At 40.6% G+C, this 16,694-nt stretch overlaps 1 protein-coding gene across 1 annotated transcript in view; it reads left to right on the top strand.

Annotated features, from left to right (window-relative positions):
• PKP2 (plakophilin 2) overlaps positions 1-16,694 on the top strand; it is a 110,089-nt gene that overhangs the window by 40,666 nt on the left and 52,729 nt on the right. The window contains exon 5 of the mRNA XM_033222454.1: positions 7,918-8,125. Within this exon, the coding sequence (XP_033078345.1) occupies positions 7,918-8,125 (208 nt within the window). The remainder of the gene's footprint in view (positions 1-7,917; positions 8,126-16,694) is intronic.

Here is a 16,694-nt window from a genome sequence, read left to right on the forward strand (position 1 = left end):
AACCTTCTTTATACATATAGGTGAAGGGAATGGGGCTAAATATTGATCCTTTAGTAGCTAGTCAGAGATAAATTTTTAAATATTTGTCTTTAAATATTTAAATACTTGTTTTAATATTTAGATTTAAATATCTTTAAATCTTTAAATATTTGTTTATCCCTGGTTTTGGGGGAGTTTTGTTTGTTTGTTTGAGACAGGGTCTTGTTCTCTTGCCCAGGCTGGAGTGCATGGTGTGATCATGGCTGACTGCAGCCTTGACCTCTGGGCGTCATTCCTCCTACCTTAGCCTCCCAAGTAGCTTGGAGCCACAGGCACATACCACCACGCCTGGCTAATTTTTTTTTTTTCTCATAGAGATGGGGTCTCCCTGTGTTCCCAGGCTGGTTACAAACCCCTGGCCTCAAGTAGTCTTCCCACCTCGGCCTCTCAAAGTGCTGGGCATTATAGGCATGAGCCGCCACACCAGGGCAAAACTGGGCATCATTATGTATGCTTCGATTTCGTATTACAAATTACTGGAATTTTTATTCTGTTGCCCAAGTTGGGCTAGATTTCTACTATCTCTTAAATTACTAATTTGATTAAAAATATCATTTTGCTTACACATAGGATTGAAGTTGTGTTTGCTGGCTTGACTGTTACTCAGAGATAAAGCTAGAACAAAGACTGGTTTTGAGAATGATGAAACATGAAAATTATATGCAAAACTAAAAATGTATATGCTTCATAGAAAGCCTAAGAATTATAATGTTATAACCCAAGAACATTTGAAAAATCCTTATATTAAACATGGTACTATAGTTTTTAAATGTATGTATGAAAGAAAATTATAATTTGGACATAGAGATCAAAATTCTAAATCGTAATACTTTTAAAACCAGTAGCAGCTTTTCAGTCCTCATTTTGTTTGTTTGATTAGGATTTTTGGTGTTTTACACTGTTGATCTCTCTCTCTCTTTTTTTTTTTTTTTTTTTCAGACATGTTCTTACTCTGTTGCCCAGGCTGGAGGGCAGTGGCACTATCATGGCTCACTGTAGCCTCGACCTTCTGAGCTCAAGCAATCCTCCTGTCTCAGCCTCCCAAGTAGCTGAGACTACAGGTGCATGCCACTATGCCCAGCTAATTTTTAAACATTTTTTATACAGATGGGATCTCCCTACATTGCCCAAGCTGGTCTTGAACTCCTGGGCTCAAGCAGTCTTCCCACCTTGGCCTCCCAAAGTGCTAGGATTACACACATGAGCCGTCGTGCCGGCCTGAACCTGTTATCTTCTTTTGCTTTTCTTCTCTACTCTCCAACCCTCCCTCTGAACTTGTTCTTCCTGTTGGGCTGGGAGGCAGGACATTGGTGGCTTAATCATGGACTCTCAAGGGTCACTGCTAGCTGAATTTGAATTCCAGCACCCTAATTACATAGATGCCCTTGGGCAAGATATTTTACTTCTCTGAGCTTCAGCTTTCTTACCTATAAAGTGGAAATAGTTCTCCTACCAAGAGTTGTCCTGAGAATGCAAGCAGATAATGGTGCACTGCCTGCCCCAAGGCAATAACTCCAAGCATATTGTTCCCTGTCAGTGAACGGTAGGAGGGTAGTTCACCCAGGTAATTTGACACCAAAACTTGAATACTTTGAATCTTTTTTTTATTATTATTATACTTTAAGTTCTAGGGTAAATGTGCACAACGTGCAGGTTTGTTACATATGTATACATGTACCATGTTGGCGTGCTGCACCCGTTAACTCATCATTTACATTAGGTATATCTCCTAATGCCATCCCTACCTGCTCCCCCTGCCCCGTAACAGGCCCAGGTGTGTGATGTTCCCCATCCTACGTCCAAATGTTCTCATTGTTGAATTCCCACGTGTGAGTGAGAACGTGTGGTGAACCTTCTTTTTAACTTACCTCTCATAGTCACTCGGTCTTCAAGTCCTATTAATGCTACTTTTAAAAGTATCTGGAATCTACCCACATCTTTCCCTCCCTACTCAGAGCTACTGACTTGGTCCCAGCACCATCTTCTGTTAATCCAGCTGTCTCCAGATTGACATCCCTGTCTCCATTCTTATCCATTCCTAATAGTCTCATGCCTCACGGACCCCAGGGAGACCTTTCCGATAACTGCCCCCATTGCCTGCAGGATAAAACATAAATCCCTTATTTAGTCGTAAGACCCCTCTTAACATGGTCTTATTTTCATGCCTGTTTCATATCTCATTATTGAAGTAGTTACTGCCATAAATATCTTGCAAAAACTTACTATCCAACAAATTCAAGTCTTTGATAAGAAATCTGAGAAATTAAAAAACATAAAAGAAAATGCACCCATAATCTCACCATTATCATTTTGGGTTTGTTCTCTAATTTTTAATGCATATATTTACATATCTTCAATCAAATTGCATATGTAGCTTTCTTTGTCCCCACAAAAGAAAATTTTTATTTCAATTTTTAAAAGTGTGCCACAAATACAGGCTTGTTATTTGAAAACATAGAAAATGGCAGATCCTATTTATGACTCATACATTTGCCACTTCTCCCAAATTCCCTAATCTCATTTCCTTTTTGCCTGTGTTTATAAGTATAAATGCATAGATGTTTTATTCCATTTTTATTTTTTTAATTTTTTTTGAGATGGAGTCTCGCTCTGTCGCCCAGGCTGGAGTGCAGTGGCGCTATCTCAGCTCACTGCAACCTCTGCCTCCTGGATTCAAGCAATTCTTCTGCCTCAGCCTCCCCAGTAGCTGGGATTACAGGCTTGCGCCAGCACGCCCAGCTAATTTTTTGTATTTTTAGTAGAGACCTGGTTTCACTGTGTTGGCCAGGCTGGTCTTGAACTCCTGACCTCAAGTGATCTGACCTGCCTCAGCCTTCCAAAGTGCTGGGATTACAGGCATGAGCAATCACGCCTAGCCTTATTCCATTTTTTAAATGACATATGAATTTTTATAACAATTTTTTTTTGTTTTTTTTATTATACTTTAAGTTTTAGGGTACATGTGCACAACGTGCAGGTTTGTTACATATGTATACATGTGCCATGTTGGTGTGCTGCACCTGTTAACTCGTCATTTACATTGGGTATATCTCCTAATGCTATCCCTCCTCTCTCCCCCCTTCCCACAACAGGCCCCGGTGTGTGGTATTCCCCTTCCTGTGTCCAAGTGATCTCACTGTTCAATTCCCACCTATGAGTGAGAACATGCGGTGTTTGGTTTTCTGTCCTTGCGATAGTTGCTCAGAATGATGGTTTCCAGCTTCATCCATGTCCCTACAAAGGACATGAACTCATCCTTTTTTATGGCAGCATAGTATTCCATAGTGTATATGTGCCACATTTTCTTAATCCAGTCTGCCACTGGTGGACATTTGGGTTGGTTCCAAGTCTTTGCTATTGTGAATAGTGCCGCAATAAACATATGTGTGCATGTGTCTTTATAGCAGCATGATTTATACTCCTTTGGGTATATACCCAGTAATGGGATGGCTGGGTCAAATGGTATTTCTAGTTCTAGATCCTTGAGGAATCGCCACACTGTCTTCCTCAATGGTTGAACTAGTTTATAGTCCCAACAACAGTGTAAAAGCGTTCCTGTTTCTCCACATCCTCTCCAGCACCTGTTGTTTCCTGACTTTTTAGTGATTGCCATTCTAACTGGTGTGAGATGGTATCTCATTGTGGTTTTGATTTGCATTTCTCTGATGGCCAGTTTCAGTTAAAGGTGATGGTAGTTGCTACCTTGTATTGAGTGACTGCTGTGTGCCTGACATGTAATTGCTCATCTTACACAGTAATTCCCATTTGACTAATGAGGGAACTGTGTGGCTAATAGTGTCTTTGTCAGCTCTGCCTCACCCGTGGATACCTCAACATGTGGGTATGTGACAACCATCAACCAGTCTTCCCCCACTGCTGGATATTCATGGTTTCTTATTTTTTGCTATTATAAAAGAAGTAGTCACTATTTTTGCATGTTAGTCTGTGTCTTCATTTCACATTGTTTCCTGATAAAGGTTACTAGAAGTGAATATTTTAAAAGTTTTGACACATATTGCCACTTGCCTTCCTGAAAGGTTATGCCAGTTTACAGGGAGTGATTAATTCTAATGGGAGGGAAAGCAGAGAAAGGGAGTGACATTTCTTAGAGGAGGTGACATTTGAGCTGGATCCCACAGGATGAATAGGGCTTTGCTGGAAGAGAGGCAGAGTGGACTGAACCTTCCAGACAGGACGAAGAAGTGAGAGCAAAGGCTCCGGGGCTGGAGAGAGCCTTTGCCTCAGCAGAGGCCGTGTGTTCCCTGTACTTATTTGCAACCAGAAGTCCTTGTCATTTACTTATTTTATAATTGACAGAAGAGATAATCAGAATAAAGCCACAGAGAGAGTTAAAATTCTCATATGTGACTCTGCCCTTCATATATTTAGAAACCAACTCAAATGATAACTTTTTTGAAGTTCTGAAACATTCATGTTAGTCTATTCCTTTTTTCCTTTTCCCAAAGGAGGGAAAAATACCCCGAGGATTCAGTATAATTGGGAAACTCATCAAACCTCTCTGGTCCCAGCTGCTTCCCTGAATGTTAAGGGACAAGAGCAGCATATTTGACATTGGTCCTACTGTGGATAGGATTCATCACCTACCATCTTTTAGTTAAATGCAAGGAGAAGGTCATTAACTTTTTGTGTTTAGCGGGATTTATATCCATTTGCTTGATAAAATCGATGAAAGTAACTAAAGCCTATTTTTAAACTTGGGATAAGTGCCAGACACTAGGGAGTCAAGTTATACAGTAAGTAGAGCTGTAGCCGGATTTCAGCCTTTATCGGAGCACTGCTGTGTCTGTAGTTCTCTCTTTCCGGGCTAGAGCAAGTGCTGAAAGCCAAGGTGATAAAGGTGACAGGGTAAGGGAGCAGTTCTGAGCTGGGGAGGCTTCCGTATGTCACTTTTTACTAATTCTGTGATTGCAGCTTGAAGTGCAATATGGCCGGTAAGCCATTTCCCATCATATTTTGAAGAAGACAACTTATAAATTATGAATTAAGTTAATAAAATATGTCTAAAGCTGCCAAAGTACCTCAGGACGAATAGGATTTTGTTTTTGCATCTGATATGTATACTGCTACTGGGAAGATTTGGTATATCTGGTGTTCATGTAGCTTATAAAGTGTGAATTTATATTATAAACTTATATTTTCTCAAAAACTTAAAAACAGGCAATGTGGCATGCTAACAGAATAACAGAGTTCACCCAGAAGACACAGGTATATATCCCACAGTGCTATTTTGCCAGTCAAGGCCTTTCTTTCTGTAATTTAATTTATTAAAAGGAGGAAGCCGGCTGGGTGCAGTGGCTCACCCCTGTAATCCTAGCACTTTGGGAGGCCAAGATAGGTGGATCACTTAAGGTCGGGAATTTGAGACCAGCCTGGCCAACATGGCAAAACCCCATCTCCACTCAGAATACAAAAACTAGCTGGGTGTGGTAGCGCACACCTGTAATCCCAGCAATTAAGGAGGCTGAGTGAGGCAGGAGAGTTGCTTGAACCCAGGGGGCAGGGGTTGCAGTGAGCCAAGATCATGTCACTGAATTCCAACCTGAGCGACAGAGTGAGACTCCGTATAAAAAAAAAAGAGAAAGTATGAATTTACCTTAAAACCTTACCATGAAATAAAAATTAGGGAAGTAGGGAAATGTGAATTACAGATTGTTTTAACATAAATTGTGGTGTGTGTGTTTCTTTTTTTTTTTTTTTTTTTTTGCTTTTAAGGAAGTATAATACAGGTTAAGTGTCGCTTATCCAAAATGCTTGAGACCAGAAGTATTTTGAATTTGGGGTTTTTCATATTTGGGAATATTTGCATTACATTGGTTGAGCCTTCCTAATCCAAAAATCCAGGATCTGAATTACTCCCTTGGAGCATTATGTTAGCATTCAAAAAGTTTCAGATTTTGAAGTATTTCAGATTTCAGATTTTCAGATAAGGGATACTCAGCCTGTAATAGGAATAGATGAAGTCATGAAATAATCTGTTGGACCAGATTTATTTGACAGCTAAGAAATCTTTTTTGTTTGTTTGTTTTTGAGATGGAGTCTCACGCTGTCACCCGAGCTGGAGTGCAGTGGTGCCATCTCTGTTCACTGCAAGCTCCACCTCCCGGGTTCAAGCAATTCTCCTGCCTCAGCCTCCTGAGTAGCTGGGATTACAGGCATGCACTACCACGCCCAGCTAATGTTTTATTTTTAATAGAGACGGGGTTTCACCTTGTTGGCCAGGCTGGTCTCAAACTCCAGACCTCGTGATCTGCCCACCTCAACCTCCCAAAGTGCTGGGATTACAGGCATAAGCCACCGCACCCAGCCAGCTAAGAAGTCTTTATCGTGCATTTAAATGGCTTTAGACACAGTCCAACAAAATTGCTGCAGCCACTCTCCCATCTGTCTCTTGTTCTGCAAATGTCTCTTCAGAAGGCAGTCAACAAGTGGAAGTATTTATTCCTTATTACATCCAGTGAAGCCTTAAAGGAATCAAGAGTACTTTCTTCTTAAGGTTCTTGCAATCTATTCATATAGATAATGTATGTAAAACTCCTAACACTATACTGACACTTCTTAATGTTAGAAGTAGGAGGGAAGGGAGTTGTCATTTTTGCTTTATTATAATGATTGTGGTTGTTATTGTGGCTATTATTTTATTATTTATATTGTTTTACAAGTCTGATATTTATTTCCACCTTTCTAGACTTTTCTCCAGTCCTGTCAAAAGAATATGTAATATTGGAGCCTGTGTCCTAAATACCATTTATCTGTCTATGAAAGGGAGGCTAGAGTTTGATACATAGAAAATATGCAAATCTGCCCCGAGCCAGGCATGCAGCTCTCTCCTAAGCATAAACTGCTGGCAGTTAGGGTGTCCTTGCTAAGTGACAAACTTTGTCTGAAAGGGAAGCTCATGCCCATTCATGAAAACTTACTTCCTCAAAATTTCTGCATTAAGATAGTGAAAATGAGATCTTTACCAACTGCTCTTGGCAACTTAAAAGTTTCAAAATCAGATGTGAATGGAAGCCTAAGAGAAAGAAAGCCGTCAGTCTACAACCTGATGTTTCATTTCACCAACCCTGTGTCTACCTTTTAATTTCTTTAGATAATATTTTCAGACTAAAACAGGAAATCTCCTTGTTTAGGATTATTTGGCCTCTTCTTAAACACCCATAGGTTTCAAAATTTAAACCATGCATTTGTTTCCCATTGGTGGTTGCGCCCTTTCTCTGATAGCATGCGCTTTCTTACGTATTTGGAGAGAAGGAATATTTTTTAAATAACACGTTTAAAACTGTAACGTTATTTTGTCTGCTTAAAATGCTTGCATAAGTTTTATAAGTCTTAAAATAATCAATGCAATTGAGTATAAGAATTTAGGGTTAGTTTGCATTACTACTGAGGTTGACATAGTAAATGCATTTTTACTTCTGTTAATGAAAGTGATGCTATTCATTTTATATGGACTATGAAGTTTTGTCTTAGGAAAAAACATACGTAATTCTGGATTCTTTAATAAAACTTCCCTTACTGCCTAGATTCCCAATTCTCTTCATTTTTATTATGCTCCAAGCTTTTATCACTTAACTTTGTTTAACTAGTACCTATGTACCCTTTATCACTTAATCTTCCCCTTCAATTATTTCATAGGTTTCAGTCTTAACTTCCCGAATTTACTGTAAGTTCCTTGATGACAGATAACTGCCTTATAGCCGGGGTATATTCTACAAGAATCTCGGTTGTGCTACACATAGTTGTTGATGAAGAAAGGTTCTAATCAGCATCAGTAAACTTCATCTGTTTGTATTACATTGGATGTCTTGATGCCACATCAAAATTAATATTAGAAATGTGCATCTATTTCTTCCCCAGGTTAATCAGCTTCGTGGCATCCCCAAGCTTCTGCAGCTCCTAAAAGTTCAGAATGAAGACGTTCAGCGAGCTGTGTGTGGGGCCTTGAGAAACTTAGTGTTCGAAGACAATGACAACAAATTGGAGGTGGCTGAACTAAATGGGATACCTCGGCTGCTCCAGGTGCTGAAGCAAACCAGAGACTTGGAGACTAAAAAACAAATAACAGGTAGAGTTTACTGAACATTGTAGAACGTAACACATTTGCACCCCAGCCAGATGCCTTACGTCATCTCTTTTTCTTAAGTTTCCTGGAGCAAATGATTGATGGGCTCATTGTTATGCTAGAGATGGCTTTAAAGGAACGTTGTTACCTGCTGGCTTAGACTCCAGACCTTTTTTTTTTTTTTTTTTTTTAAGACAGAATCTTGCTCTATTACCCAGGCTGTAGTGCAGTGGCACAATCTTGGCTCACTGCAACCTCCGCCTCTGGGGTTCAAGCAATTCTGCCTCAGCCTCCCTAGTAGCTGGGATTACATGCATGTGCTACCACACCCGGCTAATTTTTGTATTTTTAGTAGAGACCATGTTTCTACTAAAGTTTGGTCTCACCATGTTGGCCAGGCTGGTCTCGAACTCCTGACCTCGTGATCCGCCCGCCTCGGCCTCCCAAAGTGCTGGGATTACAGGCATGAGCCATGAGCCACTGCGCCCAGCCTGAATTCCTTTTTTCTGAAGGGGAAAATGTTCTGCGGCTTTTGCTTGATATTCTTAATTAGAAACTCTATGCACCTTTGAAACAACTTGACAAGACTCACTGCAATAAAAATTCTACTTAAATTCACTAACAGCCCACTTTGTAGTTTGAGAACGTGTAGGGTTTCACTGTTATCCCAGGTGTCCCAAACCTTCTAAAGAAAACTGACAAGAACCACACTCAGTTGTTTGTATTATTTGCTCAACAACCGGCTTGCTGGAGCTATAGAAAAAAAAAATGAAATGGAGAGTCGTGTAGTTTTCCCATGTGGAGAATCAATTTAATCAAATTAATCAAATATTAGAAACTGTTTTTTCCAATCTTTCCATTACCTGGACTCCTCTCAGTACCACCTCCTTAGGTCACTGCAACCTTAAAGAAAGAAGAGTGACTGGATATGTTTGTTTTTTTAATTGTCTACTTCACATTTTTGTTCAAATACTGATTTGAGCAAATGTCTCCTTTTTATGCAATGAATTGGAGAGATGGACTAATCAGATAGAATTAAAACAGCAGTGTTGGTAATATGTCCTCTAAGCATGAAGAGAAGGGGCTAGTTTCATTTAAATGAACAGTCATATGATAAAAGAGAAAATGATTTATTGATGTTCCAGAATAATCACTCTCCCTGCCATCACCATCAGCTCTCCACTTGTGCTCCCTGCACACAGTACAAAGAGTCTGAAGGAGGGGCTAGGTGCAGTAGCTCATGCCTGTATTCCCAGCATTCTGGGAGGCTAAGGCAGGGGGATTGCTTGAGCCCAGGAGTTCAAGATCAGCCTGGGCAACACAATGGGACCCTGTCTGTACGAAAAATAAGGAATTAGCCGGGCGTGGTAGTGGTGTGTGCCTGTAGTCTCAGCTACTTGGGAGGCTGAGGTGGGAGGATTGCTTGAGCCCAGGAGGTTGAGGTTGGTACAGTGAGCCGTGATTGCACCACTGTACTCCAGCCTGGGCAACAGAGTGAGACCTTATCTCAAAAGAATTAAAAAACATTGCAGGAGGCATAACTGAGTGCAATCATCAGTAAATTTTTATTAAATATCTTCAGTGTCTCAGAGATGTACATACATTTTCTAATTTATCACAAAAACCTTGGGTTTCTAGATATTATCAGGTGTTATATGTCAGTTTTACAGATGAGGAAACAAATGCTCAAAGAATATATATCATAGAAGAGGTTTTTAAAAAATTAATTATGTATAATAGTTGACAGTGTTCTGGTAAATACTTTTAAAGGAAATACTCCACAAATACTGTTTTAAATTGAATTGAATATATTTTGCTCTTCTACCTTCTTCATTTAGTTATACGATAGGTTTAATTTCTCTATAAAGACTTTGTCATTATCTCTACTCGCTTTGTGTCTTAAAATATCACATTTTAAAAAAATTCAACATTCGTGTTAGATTTGGGGTTACATGTGCAAGTGTGTCACATGGGTATATTGTGTGGTGCTGAGGTTTGGGGTACGAATGGTCCTGTCATCCAGGTACTCAGTGTAGTACCCAGTAGCTAGTTTTTCAGCCCTTGCCCCCATCCTTTCCTCCCTCTTTTAGTCATCTTTATGTCCATGTATACCCAATGTTTAGCTCCCATTTGTAAGTGAGAATATGTGGTATTTGATTTTTTGTTTTTGCATTAATTTGCTTAGGATAATGACCTCTAGCTGTATACATATTGCTAAATATCACATTTTAAATTCTGATGTGTTTTAATTTTATAAAACTATGTGAGGTACCATGCTACTCTCTCTACTCTCTTTTTTTTTTTTTTCTTGAGATGGAGTCTTGCTTTGTTGCCCGGGCTGGAGTGCAGTGGCATGATCTCAGCTCACTGCAACCTCCGCCTCCGGTGTTCAAGCAATTTTCCCTGCCTCAGTCTCCCAAGTAGCTGGGGTTACAGGCACCCACCACCACGCACAGCTAATTTTTTGTATTTTTAGTAGAGACAGGGTTTCGCCATGTTGGTCAGGCTGGTCTCGAGCTTCTGACCTCAGGCAATCTGCCTGCCTCTGCCTCCCAAAGTGCTGGGATTACAGGCGTGACCCACTGCGCCCGGCTGGTACCATGCTACCCTCTTGCCAGCATTCTGTCATGTCCCATGAGGGATTTCTTTTCATATCCATGATTTGTAGTAAAATGCCTATAGAAATTAAAAGTGATTCCATTCATTTAACCAACATTTACAGAGCAGCTTTCAGAGGTCGGGCACTGAGAATCACAGCCTAGGGAGGGTGTGGATTTGGGTTGTTTTTGTTTTTGTTTTTGTTTTTGTTTTTGTTTTTTTAAAGGATGGGGATCCCACTGTGCTGCCTAGGCGGGTCTCCTGGGCTCATGAGATCCTCCTGCCTCAGCCTCCTGAGTAACTGGGACTACAGGGACACGCCACTGCACCCACATTGGATTTTGTTTCTCCATCTACTAGTTTTATAGCCCCTGGAAAAGTTCATTACTTACCTCCGTTCATATAGAGCAGAGGTAAGCAAACATTTTCTGTAAAGGGTAAGACAGTGAACATTTTAGCCTTTGTAGGTCATACAGATTCAGTAGCAATTCTCAATTTTGTTGTAACGCAAAAGCAGCAATAGATAGCATTTTGTGAAGGGGTTATGTTTCATTGTGGACCTTAAAAGAGGAATAGGCTTTGGATTGGTGTTTTGAAGGAGGATGAAAGTTATTCCTGGCAAAGTGAGCATCACTAGCAAGGCAAAGAGGCAGAAAGAAGCTAGCTGCCAGTCATTTAGAGCAAACATGAAAAAATAGCGTGATTTGGAGTTAGGGTGCCTGGTAGTTAGAAAGCTTGGGAAGTGTGTGTGTGCTTGCATGTGTTGAGGGAACAAGCCGTTGAAGCACGGTTCCTCTTCTCCTGCATAGGCAATAGGAGACTAACGTCAGAGAACATTCTGTGATGTTGATTCCATATGAAACCATTCAGGCATCATTAGATCATCTGTAGAGTTGATAAATGGAAGTTGATTGTACAGCACCCAGGATTTCTAGTACAAGCCAAACATCCCTACTGGAGGGTGTTCATTACTTGCTAATTGAACCGAACAGACATTTGAACATTTGATACAAATCCTTCTAAATTACTGCCTGTGGCTCTACTAATAGAAGAGCTAAATAAGGGCTTTCTGGGCCTCAGAAATAAATTGTTAACCTAATATAGACAGTTTATATCTTTGTTTAGAAACACAAAGAAAGTAAGTATATATGTGAATCTTACTGGTCTATTTCTTAGACCTTTTTTTTTTTCTGAACCTCTATTATGCGTTGGTCACTAAGCTAGGGCTTTCTATTTTTTTTATCTAGTTTCTCCTGACAACTCCATAAGAGATGGAAGCATAATTGGTGATTTACATATGATCAGTATGAGACTCAGAAGGGTTTATTGCCCAAGGTTGTATAAATAGTAAAGTACAAAACCCAAGTTTGAACCTAGTTGTATCTGAGTGTTTTGCTGTTGTCCCACCTACTTTTGAGGCACATGATGACTTCATTTCTATAGTCTTTGAGACTCTCATCAGAGAGCTCTTCCTCGCTCCTGTTTGACCCTTCCTGTCTATTCTTTTTTTTTTTTATCTTGAGAAGGAGTTTCACTCTTGTTACCCAGGCTGGAGTGCAATGGCGCGATCTCGGCTCACCTGCCTCCCAGGTTCAAGCAATTCTCCTGCCTCAGCCTCCCGAGTAGCTGGGATTACAGGCATGCGCCACCATGCCCAGCTAATTTTGTATTTTTAATAGAGACGGGGTTTCTCCATGTTGGTCAGGCTGGTCTCGAACCTCCTGACCTCAGGTGATCCGCTGGCCTCGGCCTTCCAAAGTGCTGGGATTACAGGCGTGAGCTACCGCGCCCGACCCCCTCTCTTCTTGTCTCTGCCTTGGTTCAAGCTGTCTTCATCTCTCGCTCTACTCCCGCAGTAATAGCCTCTTACCTGGCCGCTGGGATTCAGTATTGCACATTGCCAGACTGTCCTCCATTCTGCTTCTAGTGTTGTCTTTCTAATAAACATACTGTCCCACTGTGCTCCCTGCTTCCCGTGAGATGAAGCCCGTACTCTGTAGTATCCCACACAAAGGTGTTATGATGTGAGCCTGATGATCATTGGCAGCAGGGTCTCCTCTCATCTTCTTCCAGCCTGAGTTCTGAAATCCTAAAGAACCTGCTGGTCTGCTCTATGCCTGTTTTCTGTCTTGGTGTCTGTCTCTGCTGCTGTCTTAGAATGGAATCCTTTTGCACACTTAGACTGCCTGGAGAACCCGTTCATCCTTCAATAGTTGGCTCAACTTCACTTCTCTGAAGCATTTCAAATGCCATCTTTCCATACTTTACTCTCAGTTCCCTCCCGACTTTCAGCAGAATTTTGAAGAAAGGGGCGTCTCTGAGCCGCATTTGCATCCTTTAATATTAGGTTACCACTTCTGCCAAATTCTGTATTTAATTGCAGAATGAGCCGTGGTGCTCATGTTAGTTTCTCAACAACTGTATGTCTGACCAAATGTGAAAAAGAGTCTTCTGGCCTGGAAATACCTAGAATACATACCAGTAAGAGAGTCAGGTGTGTTTTAAGATAAGACCTTCATTTTTCTAGCCAAAATATACAAAATGAACCATCTGTTTCCACGCATGCATAAGAAGTTTAGCATCACTGGGAACGAATCTGAACTCACTGACTTTCCTGACATTTCCAGCAGTAGCCTAGGATCTTCTCTTCTAATGAAAGAACTTTAGGATCAAAGACACCCCCACTCCCCCCAACCCCGGTGAGATTGTTCTTTCTCCCTTACTGAGTGAGTGTGGTAGTGTTCCCGTCATTGAAATGAGAACGGCACATCTTAGTCTCAGAAGTTCATCTTCAAGGTCACTGAGTAGTGAGCATTGGCTGGAGTGAGCAGGGATATACCTTGGATTAAAACGGACAAGTCAGGCCGGGCACGGTGGCTCAAGCCTGTAATCCCAGCACTTTGGGAGGCCGAGACGGGCGGATCACGAGGTCAGGAGTTCGAGACCATCCTGGCTAGCACGGTGAAACCCCATCTCTACTAAAAAATACAAAAAGCTAGCCGGGCGAGGTGGCGGGCGCCTGTAGTCCCAGCTACTCAGGAGGCTGAGGCAGGAGAATGGCGTAAACCCGGGAGGCGGAGCTTGCAGTGAGCTGAGATCCGGCCACTGCACTCCAGCCCAGGCGACAGAGCGAGACTCCGTCTCAAAAAAAAAAAAAAAGAAACAAAAAACGGACAAGTCATGGTAAGAGTGCAGCGGGGATTCTTATCCCTCTCTCATTACATATGAAAGAGTCAGAGGTGATGGTCAGTGAAATATGCTAAAACTGCGTATTAATCTCTGCATGTTTTGTAGAAGTACTTAATTGGATTGCTGTATTTTAATAAAATACTCAAAATGTTTTGCTATAAAATATGCACTTTCTTTAAGTAATTGTATATTATTTTATTCTGCATTCATAATGTATAACAAAGTACCCTGGGTTTATATATAACCTGAAATACATGACCTTTTTAATAATCTGATATTCCAGGTAAGTTTTGCAAAATTTAGGTGAAAGGAGGGGTATGTCTATGTAAGGGAAATTGTGAAAAAAAAAAATCCTCCCACTCTTTGACCACTTTGAAAAACACGGTTAAAAAGAACCAGTTTTCTTTCTTTTCCTTGTCCGAGCGGTCACTGTCATCATCTTTTCCTCCTCATTCTTTTTCACTGAAGATAGGGATTTATTTAATCAGAAAATTTGGAAGTTTTGCTGCCTAAGTGTTAAGGCAGATTTGTTAAATTACTGTATTTTCTGTCCTAGAGGTCATTTTATTTATTTATTTATTTATCTATCTATCTATCTATCTATCTATCTATCTATCTATTTACCTTGAGACGGAGTCTCACTGTGTCGCCTAGGCCAGAGTGCAGTGGCGCTATCTTGGCTCACTGCAAGGTCCGCCTCCCTGGTTCATGCCATTCTCCTGCCTCAGCCTCGGAGTAGCTGGGACTACAGGCACCCGCCACCACGCCCAGCTAATTTTTTTTTTTTTATTTTTAGTAGAGACAGGGTTTCACCATGTTAGCCATGATGGTCTGGATCTCCTGACCACATGATCCACCCGCCTCGGCCTCCCAAAGTGCTGGGATTATAGGCATGAGCCACCGTGCCCGGCTGAGGCCATTATTATTAAACCTGAGTTGTAATATCTAAGATCCCTTTACTGGTTAGCTATTTTTTGCAAACATCACAGTTGGCAATAAATTTCTGGATAATAGGAGTTATCATTGTCTCTTATAATTGATAATTATTCTAATTATATCCCTTAACAGTGTCCAGATCCCTTTCTTTTTGGCTAGAATGAGAGCCTCATGGTAGAAAATTACAGGCAGACAGACCATCTGCAACAAAGAACTATACTAGTAGACATTAAGACACTATGAATAAATTGACCAGAAGTTAAAGATGAGACACATGAAAACCCAAACCATAAATATTATATTAGGTAGTCCGGAATCTGATCATCAAAGGGACATCTATTCAGAATCATCTAGTCCATTGGTTTCATCATGCCCAAAACTGGAATCATTTTTAAAAATATAAGTCCTGAACTCCATCCCGAGATTCTGGCTCAGCAAATTTGGGGCATGGCCCAAGACTGTGAGTCTGTTTTGTCACTGGGCTCATTTGGAAACCACTCATCTAGTCTAACACTTTAATTTCAGGGTGAAAGCCCTCATCTACTTTCTGATAAGGGATAAGCTAATTTTTATTCCCTCCAGTGATAGAACTGGGTCTTACAAGTAGTTCCTTGTGTTTTCTTCAAAGCTCCCTTAGAAATTTATACTTTCAGTGAGCCAAAATCTCCTTCTTTAGAATTTCCACTCATTGGTTCTGGTTTTGCCTCCTCTAGTGATACAAAATGATGTCTAGTTGTTTAAATTTGCATTTCTTTAGTTACTAGAGAACATGGGTTGCTGTGTAGTTTGGCTCCGAATATCAGTTGGTTTTGTGTTATGTACCTTCCCAATTTTTCTACTGGTGTTTCACTTTTTAGTGATTTATAAGAACTCTGTATATTAAGAATATTAACCTTTTATCTCATCTTGTACATATTTTCCCAGTTTGTAGTTGGTTACTCACTGATTTTGTTTGAGGGTGTGTGTGTATAAGCATATGTAATCCTGAATCTCTACTGAACATCTTAGTTCTTTCACAGCTTTCATGCCACCCAGAAATTTGACAGGCATGACATTTCTATGCAAAATGCTATATTAGAAATTCTAAAATTATACTGAAACTTCCGAAATTGTATACTTTTGTAGAAATAACGGAGCATGCCAAGCTCTAAAGGATATTGACGGTTGAAGGAAAATTCCACTCCCTTTGTTCCAATTAATCCTCTCTGGTTTTTATTGTAAGGTGTACTTTTCCTTTGAGTGTCCTGTGTGGTCCTTTTTGAAAGGAGGAAATGTCATTATGCTTCACGTTCTTAAGCTTCTGGCAGGCAGAAACTATTAATTTGTTTGCTTATTTAGAACTAAAGAAGCTTTTTTTCTTCTTCTTCTTCATTTCTCTCCTTTCTAACTTGCTTTTGTAGCTTAGTAACCAAAATTCAACCTCAGACTTGCCTTTAAATTGTTTTCAACCACCTTCTGAGTTTTATCTGTCCCTCTTCCAGGGCCTCTTAAGGAGAAGTGGGAGGAATGAAGTCATTGTGTTACAAAACCTGTGGCTGAGGGACACTGCTCCTTAACCCCAAATGCTAGTTTGATCAGGAAAAGACCTCCTCATAAGCCAGAAATCTAGTCCTCACAGGACACCAGACCCAGTGTCACTGTATCTAATGGAAGCTCTGTGTAGGCTCCAGGGGAAATCTGGTTACAGTTTCAAAAAGTAGCTACCTTTGCACAGCGGAAGCAAACTGTTTAAGCCCAAAAGACTGCATGAAGCCTAATGTGTTCTAATTGGTTGGACCAAATATAAGTATGCTGAGTAATTACCAAGCTTTAACTATACAGACTGTTATTTCAGGGGAGATGATGATTG

Source organism: Trachypithecus francoisi, unplaced genomic scaffold (assembly GCF_009764315.1).
Source record: "Trachypithecus francoisi isolate TF-2019V2 unplaced genomic scaffold, Tfra_2.0 Lachesis_group11, whole genome shotgun sequence".
NCBI classification, from domain to species: Eukaryota; Metazoa; Chordata; class Mammalia; order Primates; family Cercopithecidae; genus Trachypithecus; species Trachypithecus francoisi.